Raw genomic sequence first — 17,849 nt, forward strand, 5'->3', positions numbered from 1 at the left:
ACAAACAAGCAAGCGGGGGTGGCATATCATTACTGACATGACACCGAAACTAACCCGCCAAGCCACTTGCTTGACATCTGCTTTGCGTGGGCGAAGATAGCAATTGTTGCATAAACAGGGGCTTAAAATGTTGCCGCCAGCCCACAACCGACAGAATGTTCCCACGTCGCATGACCCAGACTAGAAGAAACAACCTGGCTTCAAAGCCAAAAAAATTAATTTTATTTATTTATTCATTACAGGATCCGAGCTCCTTCTTCGCAGTACACGGAATATGGGGGGGGGGTTGATGGGTTTCTCCCTCTTCTGCCGTAAGGCAAACGATCAGATGCACAGGCAGGAGTCGCGAGACCCGCGTTGGAGGTAGCTCTATTTCCGTCGATGAGCTGGTATGGTTTTACTTGTTCTACGGCGGGAAAGAGAGACAAACGGGGAACCGTAGGAGAGATTGCCGGTAGTATGTGGTATATATTGTTATTGCCGTCTCGATTAATTTGTTATGCTTGGCCCCATTCGAACTAGAATCTGCAGGTTATTATTGCACGACGCACTCCCCTTCAGAATGCATTTCGATAATCTCATCGTACCAGTCCAAATCAAGTTCATCCGCCCCCTTCCCCGCCCCACTGCGCTGCCATAGAGATCCCAAGTTCTCTGGCCGAACGAAGACGAAAACAGGCTGGAGCTCGGGCATGTGGTAAAGAATACCCGAAACATAGGGAGAAGTCCTGTCCCAGAAGCCATCCGCGTCAAGGGTGCGGAAATCTTCCGACGCATCGACCACGGCGCCCTTGAAGCTTTCTCTGGTCCTCGGATCTTCTAGCAAGGCAGTGGGCACAATTTCCTCAAAGCACTGCTTATCTGGCCAGATGATCCTAGTGTATGGCAGTTTCCACTTGGCATTTAACCATGCCTCCTCGAACACGAACTTGGATTCGTCCCAGTGAGTCATAGTATCAAAGCAAGAGGATTTCTGTTTGAACTCGTAGTACCTGCTATCGTTGACGTCAAGTAGATCCAAGAGCTTTTGTTCGACTCTACCAGACGCGACCCGGTCTAGTAGGTTGACAATAATGAGGTACTCGGATCCGAAAAACGCCTCAACCATACTGGGCGACCACTTCTCATCGGCACATAGCAATCCAGAAGCCTGATGAATTGTTTTCAGGCTGGCAAATATCTCCGGATTCATAAGTGGCCGAAGCAACTTGGGAAGTTCCTTGGGATGAAAATTGGCTATGTTCTCCATCACGACATTCTGCGTGACCGTGTGCACGCCTGTAACCTTGTCCGCTGGGTAGGGATAGTAGAGGTAGTCGCGCTCAGGACAGAACCAAGAGACCAGAGGATAGCAGGGAAGCCGGCTCGATTTAAAAAACGGGTTTGGGCGCGCGAGACGGTAAAAGTGGCCAGAATCACTTATCATGGTCTTCGTTTCATCGTTGAGACTCGTGATGCTAGGAGGTTTGAGACGGGTCGAGAATCCCCTGGTCCAGTACTTTGGGTGCAATAGCAATCTAGGTGGAAGACACTGCCGCCAGATCTCATCGCGAGTTATGACCGGTGACCCTTCCGGGTCATGGACTTTGCGATTAGGCTGGATTCTCTGATCTTGTACGTGGACTCTCCGGCCTGGCTCGAGGGTTTTTTGGTTCTGTTGACGAGATTCATTGCCCTGGCTGACAGTCACATAATCGAATTCACCTTCCGACGTCGAATCCTCCTCGGCGACTTCTGGATCCTTGACTGTTGGTCCTTCAAGAGCGACCTCGACAGATAACGGCTGCTTCACTTCGTGATTGTTATGCCCTGCGAGCTCCAGATATTGTGCGATTGGTAGCTTGAGCCATACGTGTTGCCTGACAAGATCATCACCAACAAAATCTGCGCTCACCTCTAAGCCGCGCATGCTTGCTATTTGTTGAGGAGTTGTTCAAGCACTACACCAACGATCAAGCGATTCCAGAATGCGGAAAAAAGAAACCGCTGAGGTGAGCAGGTGCGTCCCTATATCCTGCAGGATTTCTACTCGCGCAATCATGCGCACAGCCACAGAGTGGTATGCCTACATGGTGTTGCAAACCTAAACCACGCAGTTGGCAGTGGAATGCTCGCATGTTTCACGAGAAGCTGCAGGGGCCGGCATACCTTTCCCGCAAACTCAACATGTGCTGTAGGCAACTCGGAAGCTCTGGAGGAGGCCTTGAGGATAATCTTGTTGTATGAAAAGTCCCAGCGGCCGTTCGCATCGCGGCTATTCCGCGTCTGCCACGAGAGCTACTCCGCGGGGAGTATAGAGAAAATCCACTCTGGAGTCAATGGCCGTAATGAGAACACCCATGTTCAGCAGCTTGACAGTGAAACATGCTGTAGTCAAATACGGCGACGGAACCTGAAAGTATGAATACAACGATGAATCAAGCTGCTAAAAGATTGGGAAGATCAGGACCGGAGGAACCAATCAAGAGCCAAGAGGCAGAAGTTTCTCGGTCCGGCCAGTTATGCAAGGGGGGTTCCTGGAGGAGGTTCTGGTATTACTTATGGAACAAGGTTCAACAGACTGCAGAGACTGGAAAATGATTTTAAGGTTGAACGTGCATTAAGAGATTGTATGTCCAATCGAGTTTGTCATATTGACATGAGAAAGTGAGACTGGATGAGCGACACTATTGGTGAAATATCATGTACTAATAGTCTAACCTAGGAGTGTCGGGGGAACTCTGTAGCTTGGAACTCCACCCGCTGCACTGCCACGGTGCGCCGGCAGCTGCCAGAGCTGCTACTTTGTAGGCGCCCACCAAAAACCGACGCCTTTAGTCTTAGTGGGGTAGATTGCGATAAGATAATGATAACCCAAAAAATTCCCAAATTCCCGAGTCTCAAAGTTGAAAGCTGGTTGATGATCGATCGAGTCTGAGTCTGCCTCAACGAGAGATAGTGTATCACAGCTCTCAAAATGGCGACTTTGGAAGAGAAGCTTGACAAGATCCGGTCACCGAATCTTCAGAGTCAGCAGCAGGTAGGTGGCTCTTCGCGCTATTGCTTTCTTTTCTATACATCCGGTAGAACTAACGTCCAATTTCTTTAAGACGGTTGTGATTCTGAAGGCGGTGGATGAGACGCTGAAAGAGCAAAATACTGCGCCGACTCCCACAGGCTACTTCGCAGCCCTTCTTGCCTTGCTCAACCAATCGATTTCGAACGGGCAGATCAACAAAGAGTTAACGCCTTCAGTGGTTTACCTGCTTGACGTCGTTACACCATTCGCCCCGCAGTCGCTTCTCCGATCCAAGTTTTCGCAGATTCTCGCCCTTCTCGCCCCCGTATTGCTTCTCGCCAATGCCGAGGCGCCACTGCTCAAGCCCTCCATCGGATGCTTGGAGTCGCTACTGATCGCCCAGGACTCGGCAGCATGGAAACTGTCTACGAATGAGGTCAGCCCTCGCCGCGCCGTCGCAGGTCTGTTGAACTTATCACTGGACCCCCGACCCAAGGTCAGGAAGCGAGCTCAAGATGCCTTGAAGAACGTCCTCAAGAGCCCCCCTCCGAGTCCCTCCTTGGACCACCCAGCCGCGGATCTTTGCGCCGAAACTGCCATGAGAAGCCTGGCCGAGCTGGCCGCAAAAGCCGCAGCCTCGAGGAAGCAGAAGAAGTCGCCCGATGCAGAGCACGATCCCGCTCTGATCCATGCCCTGCAGCTGATCAAGACCATCACCTCTGCCAGCAATGGCTGGCCGAGCAAGAATATTGAGTCTCTCTGCGAGCTTTTGTTGGGCATCGCCAAGACCGGAAACGACCACATGACAATGGCAGTATTCGACATATTCGAGATGATCTTCGAGGGCATGGCAGCCGAAGACCTCGGCTCTGTCAAGCTCCCACGACTACTCGAGATTATTGCCGAGTTGCGTCCTTCCGCCAACGATACTCAGCTGCTCCCGCCGTGGATCGCCATCCTTTCCCGCGGATACGATGTTTCTGCTCAGATGGAACCCGAAGACACTTTCCAAAAGCTCCCCGAGCTCTTTGCTCTGGTTTCCGAGTTCATGGAATCGTCCTCCCACAACATCCGGGTTTCTGCTTCTGAATGTTTGATCTCTTTTGCCGCCAACTGCATACCGAACTCGGTCATCTCCGAACCGTCTATCTACGACGAAAAGATCCTCGAAAAACTGGCAAAGTATGCAGAGACCTTTCTCAGTGTCAAGTACCAATCGGCCTGGATGCAAACCTTCAATGTCTTTGGTGGCCTCTTCGATGCCTTGAAATATCGCGCGAACCCTATGTTATTAAATATTGTGAAGACTGTCGGCGAATTGCGCGGTGACGATTCCTTCATGGGCAAAAAGGAGGCCGACGAGGTCCTAGGCAAGGCTATCAGGGCTATGGGACCTGAGGCGGTCTTGAGCGTACTGCCCCTAAACCTGTTGAAGCCTGTCAAGGGCCAGCCTGGGCGAGCTTGGATGCTGCCAATCATGCGCGACTTCACGAGCAACACCAATCTCCAACACTTCAGGACTGAAATGGTCCCAATTAGCGAGGCTATGTATCAGAGAGTCATGGACAACGGCGACGCACCAAAGACTATGGAGATCAAGATATACGAGACCCTCGTCCAACAGACTTGGTCGATTCTGCCTGGATACTGCGACTTGCCCTTAGATTTGACTGTTGCCTTCGACCAGTCTTTTGCAGAGATGTTGGCAAACCTGCTATACACCCAAGTCCAACTGCGTCTCGATGTTTGCAGAGCGCTGAAGACCTTGGTAGAGTCCAACCAAGCTGCTGCCTCGGTAGAAGACGCTGAAGCTGAAGATCTGGTCCTGTACACCAGGATTTCAAAGGACGGCGCCAAGAAAAACCTGACCTACTTAGGTACATTTGCAGGCAACCTACTTGCAGTTCTATTTAACGTGTACAGCCAAACGCTCCCCCAATCGAGAGGTCCGATTTTACAGACGATCAACGCCTACTTGAGCATTACGCCAGAGCAAGAACTTATCGAGACCTTCGACAGAGTCAGCACAATGCTCGCACAGGCAATTGCGGAAGCTGCCAGCGAGCAGGAAAAGAACAAGCAGAAGCCAAAGGACCAGGGGCCATCAACGAGCCACACTTTGATGGATCTCGTCATCACCATGTCTGCCTACCTTCCTAGGCAGAGCTTTGCCGCGCTGTTCAACATTGCAGCTCTCATCATTGTCAAGGATGACGACCCACAACTACAAAAGAAGGCCTACAAGCTTATTCCTAGACTAGCAAACTCAGAGGTTGGTAAGGTAGCTTTGCAGGAACGCTTTCCTGAGTTGCAAAATCTCCTGCTCACTGGAGCTGAGAAGGTCTCTATTCCAGCAAGGAGAGAGCGGATCGCTGCAATTGCATCAATGATCCCGTTTATCCCCGACGACTCTCTTCACTTCATCCCCTCTGTTCTCTCAGAAGTCGTGATCGGATGCAAGGAGAACAACGAGAAGGCCAGGACTTCAGCATTCGACCTGCTCGTTCTCATGGGCCAGAAACTAGAACAATCCAAGGGCAAGCTGATCAAGAACAGTGAGGTTCCCAATATGCCCAAGGATGCCCCATCTGTTCCTGCGGGTATTGAAGAGTACTTCACCATGGTTAGTGCAGGTCTTGCAGGTAGCACGCCGCACATGATCTCAGCATCCATCACTGCAATTACCCGTATCCTGTACGAGTTCCGCGAGTCTCTCACCACCCAAATCTTGAGCGATCTTGTTGAAACCATGGACCTCTTCCTCACATCCAACAACAGGGAGATTGTCAAGAGTGTGCTGGGCTTTGCCAAGGTGTGCATCATCAGCTTACCCACCGAGATGATGCTGCCCAGGTTACCTACTCTGCTTCCCAACCTGATGGTGTGGGGACACGAACACAAGGGCCATTTCCGTGCCAAGGTCAAGCACATTCTCGAGAGGATGATTCGACGCTTTGGTTTCGATGTTATCAACAAACATTGCCCTGAGGATGACCGAAAGCTGATCAATAACATTCGCAAGACCAAGGAGCGTAGCAAGAGGAAGAAGGACGCCGCCAAAGCTGATGGCGAGGAGGAAGATGATGAGCAGACTGATGGCAAGCGGAGGGGCAAATTCGAGAGCGAATACGATGAGGCTCTCTACTCTAGTGACTCGGAAGCTTCAGAGGATTCTGATGATGAAATGCTTGGCAAGCCCAAGAAGGGCAAGAAGGGAGGCAACGCTTATATCATGGAAGACGAGGACGAACCACTTGATCTTCTCGACAAGAGGGCTCTCGCCAACATTTCGTCAACAAAGCCTGTACAAATGCGCAGAGCGGCCAAGACGAAGGCCAAAACAGATATGGACGGCAAGCTCATCTTCGGTGACGACGAGGATGATGCCATGGTTTTGGATACACCTGCTGATGGCGAATCCAGCGGCGTCAACGCTTATGTCGCCGCTCTCAAGGGCAAGGATGCTGCTCGCCGCGGACAAAAGGGAAAGCTCAAGTTCTCTAATAAACACAGGAACCAGGATGACGACGATGATGAAATGGACGTCGATGAGAAAGACATCGCTGCTATCAAGAGCACTGTTAACAGAGGTCGTGGTGGCTTCGGAGGTGGTCGTGGTCAAACCTTCCGAGGTGACAGAGGCGGCCGAGGCGACAGGGGCGATAGAGGCGATAGAGGCGATAGAGGCGATAGGGGCGGCCGGGGCGGTAGGGGCGGCAGGGGTGGAAGAGGCGGTAGAGGTGGAAGCGGAAGAGGCGGCTTTGGCGGTGAACGGCGAGGCCTTGACGGAGAGAAGAGACACGGTCCTTCAGTACGCGGAGGTGGCAAGGTGGGCAAGCCGCAGTTCCCCAAGGGAGGACGCAGATAATACCGTGTTTGATACCCTCATGATGGATTGCTTCTTGCTTCGCTGGGGGCAATATAGTTGTTTTACTCTCAAGTTATTTGGCGTTTGGACGCGAGGGGAAAAGAATCTAGACAGTGATGAATTTTGACAAGACACACATCAACCAGTACTATCCATAGAAGTAAACCAGAGCAAAGTGATGCCGGACCAATCATTGGCCGGCTGTATGTGTAATGACCTTTCTGACTCAAGACTTCAAGCACTATTGCGAAAAGAAAAAAAAAAAAGAAAGAAAAAAGTCTTTTATTTTAATAAGTGGCCTTCATATACTCAAGCATTGTTATTGCAAACCGCTGACTGCGGTCCTAACCAAGTGAGTCAAGCTATCATCATTAGCATAGCTGTATAGGTTCGTATGGTACGCGACAATCTGCCTTGCGGCCCAAGTATGAATTTCTGTAATGTCGGCTCAGCCGCCTTATGCAGCATGTGCCCCCCCTCACCCAAGACTTCACAGCATCTGTCTGCATAGCCATGCACATCGTCTTTTCATCTTCAATTCATTGCAAATCGGTTTACCTTAGACTGGGACCATGGATCCTGTATCTGCTGTCGGTATCGCAGCTGCCTCTGTTCAACTTTTCGGCGTAGCCTACAAGACATTTGCGCTCTGTCGAAAACTTCGAGACGGCCAGGCTTCGGTTAAAAACCACAACGATGAGCTTCAGGCATTCGCATGCGAAATCAAAGACTACCAGCGAAGTCTCAAGACTGGACATACCAGATCGGCGCCTCGTCATCTGACTGAATTAGCTAATAAGTGTGCCGCTCTATCGGACGAATTGATCAAACTCCTCGAATATGTCTCTGGTGGCAGCGACAACGCCAGTGCAGCGAGTAGAATACTGAGATCGCTAAAGGAACAAAGGAAGATTGAAAAGCTTGAGATATCCTTGAAAGAAAAGGAAAAGACACTGCATTCCTTGCTAGTACAAGACATATGGTACGATATATTACCACTTCATACACATTTTCGCTGAAATTAACCGTCTCCAGGCGAGGTTTAGACTTCCAAGCTGCCGAACGGAGCAAGACCTTCGGGGCACTTGATACAAATGTACAAAAAATAATCAGCGCGCTCGCCAAACAGGAGTCGACTACAGCTAGTAGTACGACAATTCTTAAACGAAATCTCGCGCTTCTACAACATGGCGTCAACAAGCGCTTGGATAAGGCGGAGAACACTACAGGGCGACAATTACGTGCGCTAAAATACCAAGCAAAAGAACAGCTCAAAGAGTCTCGAAGTGCAAGGCGGCAGGAAGAACTTTTTAGAGGCCTGGAATTTTCGGAAATGTACGAACGGCAAGGTGCCATTCAGGGAGCAGCTCCAAAAACCTTGGACTGGATTTTCGAATCTGATAAAGTAATGCCAAGTAGCTCGAACAAAAACCACGCATACCGGCGCCAGGCCGTATGGGACGATCTTGGTAATTGGCTTCGTCACAAGGACGGTATATACTGGGTATCTGGCAAATTGGGTTCTGGGAAGTCAACTCTTATGGCCCATTTGGTGAATGACCAGCGGACAAAGAATGCATTGAAAGAGTGGCATCAGGAATGTCACATTCTAGCTTCCTTCTTCTGGCGCCCTGGTTCCCGACTTCAAAAAAGCATCGATGGTCTTCTCAGGGCGTTGCTCCTCGAACTGTGCCGTATACAGTCAGACTCAGCTTTCCTCGATACATTCCTAAGGCAACTCCCCGACAATCTGTGTTGGAATGAGAGGACTCTGACGAACGCGTTTTTGTTGGCATTGAAGCTTTCTAGACCCGTACGATTCTGTATCTTCATTGATGGACTGGATGAGTATGTGGGCGATTATGACCAACTTCTCAACCTGATATTCGATTTGGAGGAATTTGAGAACGTTAAGCTGTGTGTATCGAGTCGGCCTGAAGTACAGCTGACACATCGGCTTTCACATTGCGACAGCCTACGCTTGCAGGACCTCAACGAGTCAGATATCGATGCATTCGTCGGGCAGAAACTGTCTCATGTACAGCTCAACTTGGACTCCCTTGGGCTTGGACGTATTCAACATCAGATTGTCGGACAAGCAGAAGGAGTTTTCTTGTGGGCAGTGCTTGTAACGCAAGCGATAGTTCGGGGAGCTCTGGCAGCTGATGACACAGAAACCCTGCTCAAACGTATTGAGAGGACCCCGCAACCCATGAATGATCTCTTCAAATCAATGGTCGGGAATATCGACGAGGCACATAGAGAATCTTTGGCACTCTATCTGAAATTCATGGAAATCAACCTGCTTGGGCGCTATCACTTATCAGTAGCAGTTATTACTGCAGCAAAAATAAATGGGCCCATTGAGTCTATGAACCGATTCAAGGAGTTGTGCCAACAGGTCGAAACACAGATTGTGGCTCAGAGCGCAGGTCTCTTGGAAATACGCCAATTATCAGTCAGTCTCGAGCAGTCCGAGGCAGACCGAGTCGTCTCCAACGATGGCTATTATATCAGAAGTGACACAAGCGATCAACGGTGGCCGCAGAAACAACAAACTACATATACCCGGCTTAAGAAGCGCTGTACTTCATTCCCGTATCTGGAAGTACTTGGCTTCGAACTGAAACGGATGTCCTGGGTCCACCGATCGGCCCACGATTTTATGTCGGATCCGGCAACAGTGGAAGAACTGGGTCTCCGGCCGATCACAAGCGAGGAAGCTGCTCGAGCTCTTCTTGCGGGTGGACTTGAATATTTACTCGCTGCTCCTTCTCTTAAAATTGGATGCCGTCTTTTTAGAGATGATCTATTTGAACATGGTCTGTTTAGACATGATCTACTAGGAATTGATCTGACAACAGATTCTCGACTACAATCCGTCTTGGTAGTCAGTGGAGAACTTCACCACAAATTCCCAGCCCTAGCAATGGCAGCCATAAATCAGCTGAGCTGGGCGGGTGATCAAGTGATTAATGGGGAAGTTGAGTTTCCCCTTGTGTGTTTGGACAATTTCGTGTGGCTGCGGGAAGAACATTGGCAAAAGTATCGCACAGGGAGTTCCTGGTCCATGTTCATGTTCTTGGCAGCTTGCATGGATTGCAACTGCAGTTTTTATATTTCGGAGCGCATACATCTGATACCACGGGAGACCTATGGAGCTTTGATTTTGGCAGCCATGAACACATACATGGTGGACAGTGTTAGTTACCTTGTAACGGTGGAACTTCTGCATGCCTTCAGATCATATATCCGTGGATTTTTCTTGGGTCCGGATTTGGAGCTTAAATGCCTCGATAACAACCTGTCTCCCGCCTACATAGGTTCGAGCATTTCAATTCTGGCCCCCCGAAAAAAAGATGCAGCGCCACCTTTCAATCTCATGCATGCAATCAATTTCGCATTTGCATTTATCCAATTTTGGCAGGACGACTTAGGGCGGCGCTTCATCGAGAAATTCTCGGTATATAAACGAAAGATTCTCGTCTTGATTTACAAGATTGCTCACCTGACTGATCTTTATCTTGAAGTTGCCAATGGTGGACCGAAATTGAGGCTTCATCTATCTGCCTTGTCGTTTCATACATGTGCGTGGAAGTCCAAGGGCTTATCAATTCCTGAGATGCAGAACAGATATCTCAGCAAAGGTTTGCGGATCATTTGTTTGCCTTGGGCTACTAGGACTCACCCAATGCAATCCGTCAAAGATATTTGGGAAGAGACAACTAGAATCGTGGTGGTAGTGCTGCGCCAACCCGTATTAGTATACCTGATACGGCACCTAGAATTGGCTGGAAAACATGCTTCACGATCCGATAATGCCAGCATATATGATGATTCAGACGCTTATTTACCTCACATGGAATCGTGCCTTCGAATCTCAGATTTGGATATCGAAAAAGTCTGTCAGTCCATTGAGGAAGATATTTTGGCCAATGAGCAAGGACTGAATGCGACAGAGCAGATTTTTGCACTTGCTTGCATCCGAAAATATCTTCCAAGACTTCTGAAAAGCATTCAAGTTCCCACGGCTTCCACTTTTGTCAAGAACCTCGAGACATCATACTTGTATGAAGATGGGATCGTTTCGGATGAATCTGCCATTGTCAGCAGTCATATTGGTGACTATGCAGCAGAAGATGTAGGAGATGAAGCTTCCGAGTCTGATTGGATTACTGAAGAAGAGGATTACGACAGCAGCGGAGATTGAACAGGAGATAATCGGATATCTTTGCGCCTATATACATCGATAAGTTAGACTGTAGCCTCCTCATTGTCCAATGCAGCCAGCTGCGACCGACTGCTGCGATAACGTTCCAAGATCCTCTTCGCGATAGGCGCTGCACTCATGACTAGTGGTATCAACCCACCAACGATGAAGGCGGCCATCTGATCCAAGTCCAGAAACGACGCCGTGCTTTGAGGTATAAAAACTGTCCCGATGCCCATGAATAACAGTCGCAGCACAATGCTTTCACATAGTACGAGTATGTTCAGCATTAGCGGTGCGAATATTGTCCAAACAAACATCCAGGCAAGGCTCACCCCCAAAAGTAGAGCCAGTGCACCGAGGCAACCATCATAGCGTGTTTGTCCGACAGCAAAAGAACCCTTGCTATGGCCTATCACTATAAACACGATCCCGAGTACGCAGAATATGCTGAACACCCACATGATAAGCTCGGAGCCCTCATAGTTGCTGGCCCGAGGATCCCCTGGTCTATAGTCCCCGCTCGAATCTGTTCGGTCTGGATATATGAGCCTTTTGATGTAATTGTCGACATTCCGCTCACACTCGCTCACATAACTGGCACCTTCATCCCATGCCCATGGTCCCAAAGGCACAATCGAGTTGCGTGCGAAGATGAGTACTTTGTCGATGCATACCAAGACAGTTACGTGGTGGACGATACAAAAGTAAAGCAAGAACATCAAGACCAAGGTAAGATCTGTGAACCGCAGACGTCCATCTTGCAGCGACCCCCGCCCCAGGACCGCAGAGATGAGTAAAACCATGGCTAGCTGCGCCTCCATCACCACCAACAGCGGCGCGCAGTAGAGCGCGACGTTGTGCTGGTCCGAGGTATATGCTTTGAGATTGTACAAGAGGTCGAAGCTCGCGACGCAGGGATATCCCGTAGAGGCGAGGACGCCCGGATCGATATTGAAGAGATTCCAGATCGATGGCGGCCTTCTGACTCCAGGTGCTACCATTTCTCCGTAAAATGAACTGATTAACGTCGCGATGGTCAGTAACCACCAAGCGGATATCGCCCCGGGTCCGTAATAACCTGAGACTCTCGACACGCCGATGTCGCTTTCTGTACTGGCTTCCATCGCGACCCAGTGGTAGTATGTACATCGGCTGTAGACTTCATACGAAACAATTCGTGAAGCTCAAAATCAGAGGAAAAGTCAGTGATTTGCTTTTAAAAGACTGACAAGGCTGACAAGCCAGATGCGTGCCGTCATGAGGCGTTCTTCTCCCCCCCACTCTCAGCTGAAATACTTCAAAAGTGAACTGGCCTGCATACGCAGAAGCCCTCAGCCGCAATCCACTTACGCCATCAAATGGCAACATAAGTCCTGAATACCTCATCACATCCATAGTTGTTCTTTGCCTATAAGCTAACCTTTTGATAATAATCGGCTATAGTGATCTGCTGGTACTTCATATGGTTGTTTATTATGTAAGGTAGCAGGAATGACTGAATAGCTCGCAAAGCTTGTCGGGGTCGCTGAGATATATTGGCATTTGTGAAATTCTATCGATGAATAAGCAGCGACAATGAAGCAACGAAGCGCCATTCGGGCAGGTTATGCCGGCAAATTGACTTTCATTTACCTGCACGGTTTCCTTAACGGGATTTTAGACCATGTTAACATAATCCAGGACGGTGTGATATTGAATTGCAACAGCATGTTTATGAACTCTGTGCGTGGTCAACAATCGCCAAGCTAGCAACTCAGCAGTTCTTCCAGTATTATCCCTTAAATCTGCTCCGCGTCATGTTCTAGTTTAGTTAAGCAACTGCCGTTAAGATTTTACCCGAAGGTGACCATACGTCAGAGAATAGCAAGTCACTATGGTCAAGATTGTCGGATATGGACCTGCCGGAGAGGCGTGGGCCAGGGCGTATCAAATACCAGAAAAAAACAAGTATGTGAACAAAGTTCGATGCGGTATGTTAACAAGCTCGAACGGCAGACGAAATCAAGTTTGCTGCCACAGCCAAGACGCTATATGAACTGCCAGACTTGCCACCGCACATAAGCTCATTCATCTTTCTTTTTGAGAGTTCTTGTTTCGGTGCTTCTTTTGCCCCATTGGTACTGGCTCTTATGGCGTCCAAGGTAACCTGTGCCATAAATCTTAATTCGACCTCAACCATCATTTTCGGAACAGAGCAGTTTAGCATGGGTCTCACCTGGGTACATGGGCTAGTTGTATAATCTTTATTAGCACAAACCGCTGAGACAGCTGGAGTGAGCGATGGGGATTTTTTATCGTCCAGTGTGAGAATGCTTAGTTGTGAGTCGTAAACTCACCTAATAATAAGCATTACGTTTACCTGTCTCAGGACCAAAATGATTAAAAAGGAGTTTCATGTCGACTTTGTAAGCGCGACCTGTTGTCCTTCTTCAGATGGATATTAGACAACCCTGTCATCCGATATTGATATCGAAAATCAACAATGGCTTCATATAGAAAGACCGCACTTGTCTCAGCGGCAACAGCAGTGTATATGGCATCAGCTTCCTACACCACGACACCCAGCTGCCTGACCCTCAAAGGCGCCTATACCAATGGAACAAACCTTGGCTATATTAATGTTGGCGACCAAGGCTTTGATATCTATGCCGTCTTTGTGAACAGCATCTCCTTCGCGACGAAATTCGGCCTTGATGCCGGTTCCGGCAACCTGATCGACTACGACGGGTCTCCATACACAGGACTCATCACATCGGCCACTTGGGAGGGGGTAGGCCTCGCATATCTGCATTTTGACACCCCCCAGAATCTGCAGGACCAGGAAACCGCAGAAAACATAGCGCTTACGTGCGAGCTGAGCCGCCACAGCAATATCCTGACTTGTGCGCACCCCCGCAAGCCGGCGTACAGCGTGCTTCAGTACTGTACCAAATATGAAAACGTCATCGCGATCTCGGATGACATCAATCTGGACAACGACTGTGAGGCCATCGTGATCACCGCGTCGGCGGCCCGGGGCTGCACGGTCCCCACGAGCACGCCCGTCGTGACGCTCGCGACCACGACGACCACGACGACGCTCCCGACGAGCACCACGGCGCCACTGCAGCGGTATCTGTGTCCCTCAGGCGGGCCGACGCTGTGCGCGGACGGCTTCCTGGTCAAGTGCAACAAGGTCGTGTATCCTTTTGCGGGCTCGTGGTACGTCGTACCAGGGATCCGCTCGGAGATAAAGTGCCACCAGGCCTGCGTCGCCGACGCAGCCTGTGGCGGCTGGGAGTACTACGAGGAGGAGGTCGATCTGATCCTTTGCACGCACACGCATGACATGTATTCGCCCAACGTTCAGTTTCGTTTTGAGTACTACTTTTATTCGACTGGAATCAGAGGGGTATGTCAGTAGCTGCTGGTCTGGTGCTTTTTTTTCTTTTTTTTTTACCCCTTTCCCCTCCTGTCTTTCGTTTTCTTTTCTTTTCTTTTCTTTTCTCTTTCCTTCTTTCCGTTCCATCTGTTGAGGAAAAGCAGGCTTGAGAAGTGATGAGGATAACGGATGGCCAGGTTACTGTCCGTAGCGAGTATCTCTTCGTACTTGTCGCCAAGTAAGGAGTACGACTTGCTAATAACATAGTTACACCAATTCATATTTGGCTCCAAGTGCAATGCTTCCTTTTCCTAGGTCTTCTCAGTGTCTAGTTGAATGGAAGGAAGATATCGTCTGTCTGTCTGAGAAAGCCTTCTCTGGGCTCGAATAATTTTTAGCTGTTCTTATAGTATCTGTAGGGATTCTTTAGTGTTGGTATGTCGTCTGGATTCCCTATACGGACGTCGACCTCCCCGTCTCTGGTCCATTCCCGAACGACCTCATCCACTTCGGCGTCAGCTATGGTAGTTCAGCATGAGCATCTCGCCTGCTTCCCTAGTCGTATAGTGACAGAGGTGTAATATACATAGCTCGTCATATCGTAGTCCCTTGAGAGGAAAAAGATCGTTTTGGAAACTCAGACTTCATTGTCTAACATAACAATTTGCTTCAAACGCCCTCGAGACTCCCGTGCCATTAACCCGACAAACATTCGAGGAAGAGTCAAACAGCATAAAAAGTTAGAGTGGCTCCACGTCGAAAACAACTGCTTGAAACATGCCAGGCGGTGCTCGGAAACATGGTCGGATGGAGTGTCACTATACATTAAATTGAGCGTAACGGGGGAAACGTGATGGAACTCGCGGCATGCACTACTGGAAGTGGGATGTGAAGGAGCCAATACTTTAGACCATCTTTCTTACACGGGAAGCCTATCGGGTGTACAACGATACAGTAATTCCACAAAACCCCACTCAAAACCCAAACGCCGTATCATGGACCGCTCATCGTCCTATTTGCCTATTTGAACTTGCTGTAAATGACGGCGAAAATCAACAAGACCAGCACCGTGATAATGGCGATGGTGATTACCCGATTCGTAGCCATCCTGATTGAAATGTCAGCAACTGTTTCTTCTTCTTCTTCTTTGGTTCCCCAATTTGCAGATTTGAACGTAGGACAGAAGGGAGTCAAGGAGGAGCCATTACCTACGAGCCATCCCCCTCAAAGTCTTGACGCTCCTGTCGACATATCCCTCGCTTTCGCCCAACATGTCCCCAGTGTGTAGGATGCGTGACCGTTGGCCGTGCAGCTCGGCCAGTGTATTCGCACCAATGTTCTCCGTTTCGTAGGCAAGAGCCTGGCTGTTTCGTAGACGCTGGGTGCTCCGGTCTAGTCTGTCGGTGCCGTTCAGCAGCTGTTGGCGCTGTTCGAGCTGCGCATCCTGCCCTGAACCCGAGGGGTTGTCTGTGTATCGGTTGCCGAACAAAGCGGCTCGGTCGGAGGCCAAGCCATTGAGTTTCCGCTTGTATTGGTCTACGGATGTCTCGAAGTTGCGAAAGCGCTGGTTGATCTTGGAGCGGGCGGCAGATGGGATGTTGGACTTTTCGAGGCGCATTTGCCCAAGCTATTTGTATTGTTAGAAGGGTGGATTCGAACAGATGGGGCTACAGCACAACTGCTTGTCTCTTGGCTGACATGCGACGCCTGTGATTGCAGACAAACGGCACACCGAGTAGAGTGTCGCAGTTAGTCGAGGGAAGTCATACCAACTCGTCTGCCTCCTCTAATGCCCTCTCGGCCTGAGAAATAGCGGCTTTTCTGGGCTCGCCGCTCAGCTCGGGGATCTGGTCGAGCTTCTGTGTCAAATCGGCTTGTACAAGCTTGAATTCGGCCTCGTAGCTGCTGAACAGCTCGGAGCCGGCATCGGTATCGAGGGGGTTGGCCATGGTGACGTCCTTGTTGCGGGTTATTGACTGGTGCGAACGGATCGGCGGGGGTGTGTGTTAGTGAATGTTCCGGAGATGGTCGCCTATTCGATGAGTGAACGGGGGTGTCTTGGCTGGATCGCTTTTGTCGTCGTTGTCGTTGTTGTCGCAGGTGATGTAATAAGGAAGTCCGCGCAGCATCGAGGTCCAAAGGTCGCTAGGCACCGGCGATTCGGGTCCTTGGTTGTCCGTTGTCTGTTACCAGATGGAGGCTGATCGAGGCCGCCTTCCCTTTTCGGGCCTCTACAAAGCACTACTTTGTAGCCAGACACAAACGCCCCACTAGGTTAGACTGGTCTAGGTTAGACTTGACTACTGCAGACCAAAGCAAACGCTACCATGTAAGGGTCCGTGCACGATTCCGCATCGTGCATATCTAGAAATTTTCCAGATTCGCTTTTCCCCGCTGCTTTCTCCCTTCCTCTTCATAGAAAGTTGAACCCCCGGTAGCAGATACTAGGCTCTGTATCCTCATTTCCCCTACGGACGCGGAGTTGTATTAGCTGGGCAGACGGAAAAGGAGCTTCTAAGAATTGGATGTTAGACGGCTTGCCTTCGTGGCAGACCGCCTATGAGTATTCGATCCCGTTGAGCGCCGACATACTCTTTGTTAGTGAACAGTAAACTTTTGTACTTGAGGGAACCAGCTTTCGTAGGTCGCGTACTGCGGTCTCCTCTTGTGTTATGACGAGATGACGAGAGAGTGCGTTGCGCGTGATTTGCTTAACGTCTGTTCCGCCGTTGACAAGATCTCCACGCCGGTCAACTCACTCGCATCGTCTCTCTACTGCACCACACTCGCTGTTATTTATTATATGCGCTAGAACCAACCCCGTGGTTGCGGTTCCGGCAGCTCCTCAATGAATCGCTACTTGCCCAGTGACGTGCCCAGGCATTTCTAGGTTGGATTTCTCAACTTGGACGTTTAACAGAGTTCATGGTCATCGCGAGTGGTGTTATCGACAACCCTAGAAATCTGGGTTGGAGCATGTTACCCGAGTATATCAAGATTGAATTGCACAAGATATCTTGTAGCGTCGAAGCCACTCGTGATCCCCTGGGCTATCAATATTGGTCTGCGATGCGGATTACAAAGGTTGTCCGGAATAAACAACCCGTGTTGAGTTACGGCATGGTTTTTGTATGTTAAAAGCTCGCTACAACAAAGGTCACCTGTCAAAGAATGTTGGGGCACCCTTGTTGGACAATGGTTTTGCGCTGCGGCTTGAACCCAACAAGTCAAGCGGCAAACCCGAAGCCGCGGATTGCGCTCATCAGCGATCGCCCCCCGTGCCTTGCCTCCTTGACTTGGGGGAAATATTTGCTGTATTGCTTTCAAGTACACCCATGAGTCCTCTCATGAATTAATGTCAGGTTAGCCAATCCGTTACAGTTTGATATGCCAGGACGACAAGAATTGT

At 49.7% G+C, this 17,849-nt stretch overlaps 6 protein-coding genes across 6 annotated transcripts; 3 read left to right on the plus strand and 3 right to left on the minus strand.

Annotated features, from left to right (window-relative positions):
• Positions 1–227: 227 nt before the first annotated feature.
• On the minus strand, positions 228–2,008 carry BKA67DRAFT_86815 (uncharacterized protein). Its single transcript, XM_046109504.1, has one exon. The coding sequence runs from the start codon at positions 1,907–1,909 to the stop codon at positions 536–538; it is 1,374 nt and encodes a 457-aa protein (XP_045952332.1). The 5' UTR covers positions 1,910–2,008; the 3' UTR covers positions 228–535.
• Positions 2,009–2,776: 768 nt separating this feature from the next.
• BKA67DRAFT_650503 (NUC173 domain-containing protein) lies at positions 2,777–7,053 on the plus strand. The gene is made up of 2 exons (XM_046106051.1): positions 2,777–3,019; positions 3,090–7,053. Exons 1-2 carry the CDS (start codon positions 2,957–2,959, stop codon positions 6,864–6,866), a joined length of 3,840 nt encoding a protein of 1,279 aa, XP_045952333.1. The 5' UTR covers positions 2,777–2,956; the 3' UTR covers positions 6,867–7,053.
• Positions 7,054–7,438: 385 nt separating this feature from the next.
• BKA67DRAFT_663702 (uncharacterized protein) lies at positions 7,439–11,076 on the plus strand (the record flags this gene model as incomplete). The annotated part of the gene is made up of 2 exons (XM_046108229.1): positions 7,439–7,848; positions 7,902–11,076. 2 exons carry the CDS (start codon positions 7,439–7,441, stop codon positions 11,074–11,076), a joined length of 3,585 nt encoding a protein of 1,194 aa, XP_045952334.1.
• Positions 11,077–11,098: 22 nt separating this feature from the next.
• Positions 11,099–12,781, minus strand: BKA67DRAFT_86932 (uncharacterized protein). The gene is made up of 2 exons (XM_046109505.1): positions 12,500–12,781; positions 11,099–12,262 (listed from the first exon to the last, which is right to left on the minus strand). Exons 1-2 carry the CDS (start codon positions 12,672–12,674, stop codon positions 11,121–11,123), a joined length of 1,317 nt encoding a protein of 438 aa, XP_045952335.1. The 5' UTR covers positions 12,675–12,781; the 3' UTR covers positions 11,099–11,120.
• Positions 12,782–13,561: 780 nt separating this feature from the next.
• BKA67DRAFT_663704 (uncharacterized protein) lies at positions 13,562–14,482 on the plus strand (the record flags this gene model as incomplete). The annotated part of the gene is made up of 1 exon (XM_046108230.1): positions 13,562–14,482. The coding sequence occupies one exon, from the start codon at positions 13,562–13,564 to the stop codon at positions 14,480–14,482; it is 921 nt and encodes a 306-aa protein (XP_045952336.1).
• Positions 14,483–15,460: 978 nt separating this feature from the next.
• BKA67DRAFT_663705 (vesicle transport V-SNARE protein) lies at positions 15,461–16,389 on the minus strand (the record flags this gene model as incomplete). Its single annotated transcript, XM_046108231.1, has 3 exons — positions 15,461–15,548; positions 15,649–16,067; positions 16,210–16,389. The coding sequence occupies 3 exons, from the start codon at positions 16,387–16,389 to the stop codon at positions 15,461–15,463; spliced, it is 687 nt and encodes a 228-aa protein (XP_045952337.1).
• Between the last annotated feature and the right edge of the window lie 1,460 nt (positions 16,390–17,849).

The sequence above is a fragment of the Truncatella angustata genome (genome assembly GCF_020726525.1).
Source record: "Truncatella angustata strain MPI-SDFR-AT-0073 chromosome Unknown BKA67scaffold_10, whole genome shotgun sequence".
Taxonomy (NCBI): Eukaryota; Fungi; Ascomycota; class Sordariomycetes; order Amphisphaeriales; family Sporocadaceae; genus Truncatella; species Truncatella angustata.

Excerpts from the sequence above, each read along its gene's own strand:
- BKA67DRAFT_86815 (XM_046109504.1), bottom strand. The coding sequence starts at position 1,909 with ATGCGCGGCTTAGAGGTGAGCGCAGATTTTGTTGGTGATGATCTTGTC.
- BKA67DRAFT_650503 (XM_046106051.1), top strand. The coding sequence starts at position 2,957 with ATGGCGACTTTGGAAGAGAAGCTTGACAAGATCCGGTCACCGAATCTT. Across the intron at positions 3,020-3,089 it reads ATCTTCAGAGTCAGCAGCAG|ACGGTTGTGATTCTGAAGGC; the intron begins GTAGGTGGCTCT and ends AATTTCTTTAAG.
- BKA67DRAFT_86932 (XM_046109505.1), bottom strand. The coding sequence starts at position 12,674 with ATGGCGCTTCGTTGCTTCATTGTCGCTGCTTATTCATCGATAGAATTT. Across the intron at positions 12,263-12,499 it reads TAGCCGATTATTATCAAAAG|CTTCACGAATTGTTTCGTAT; the intron begins GTTAGCTTATAG and ends TCTGATTTTGAG.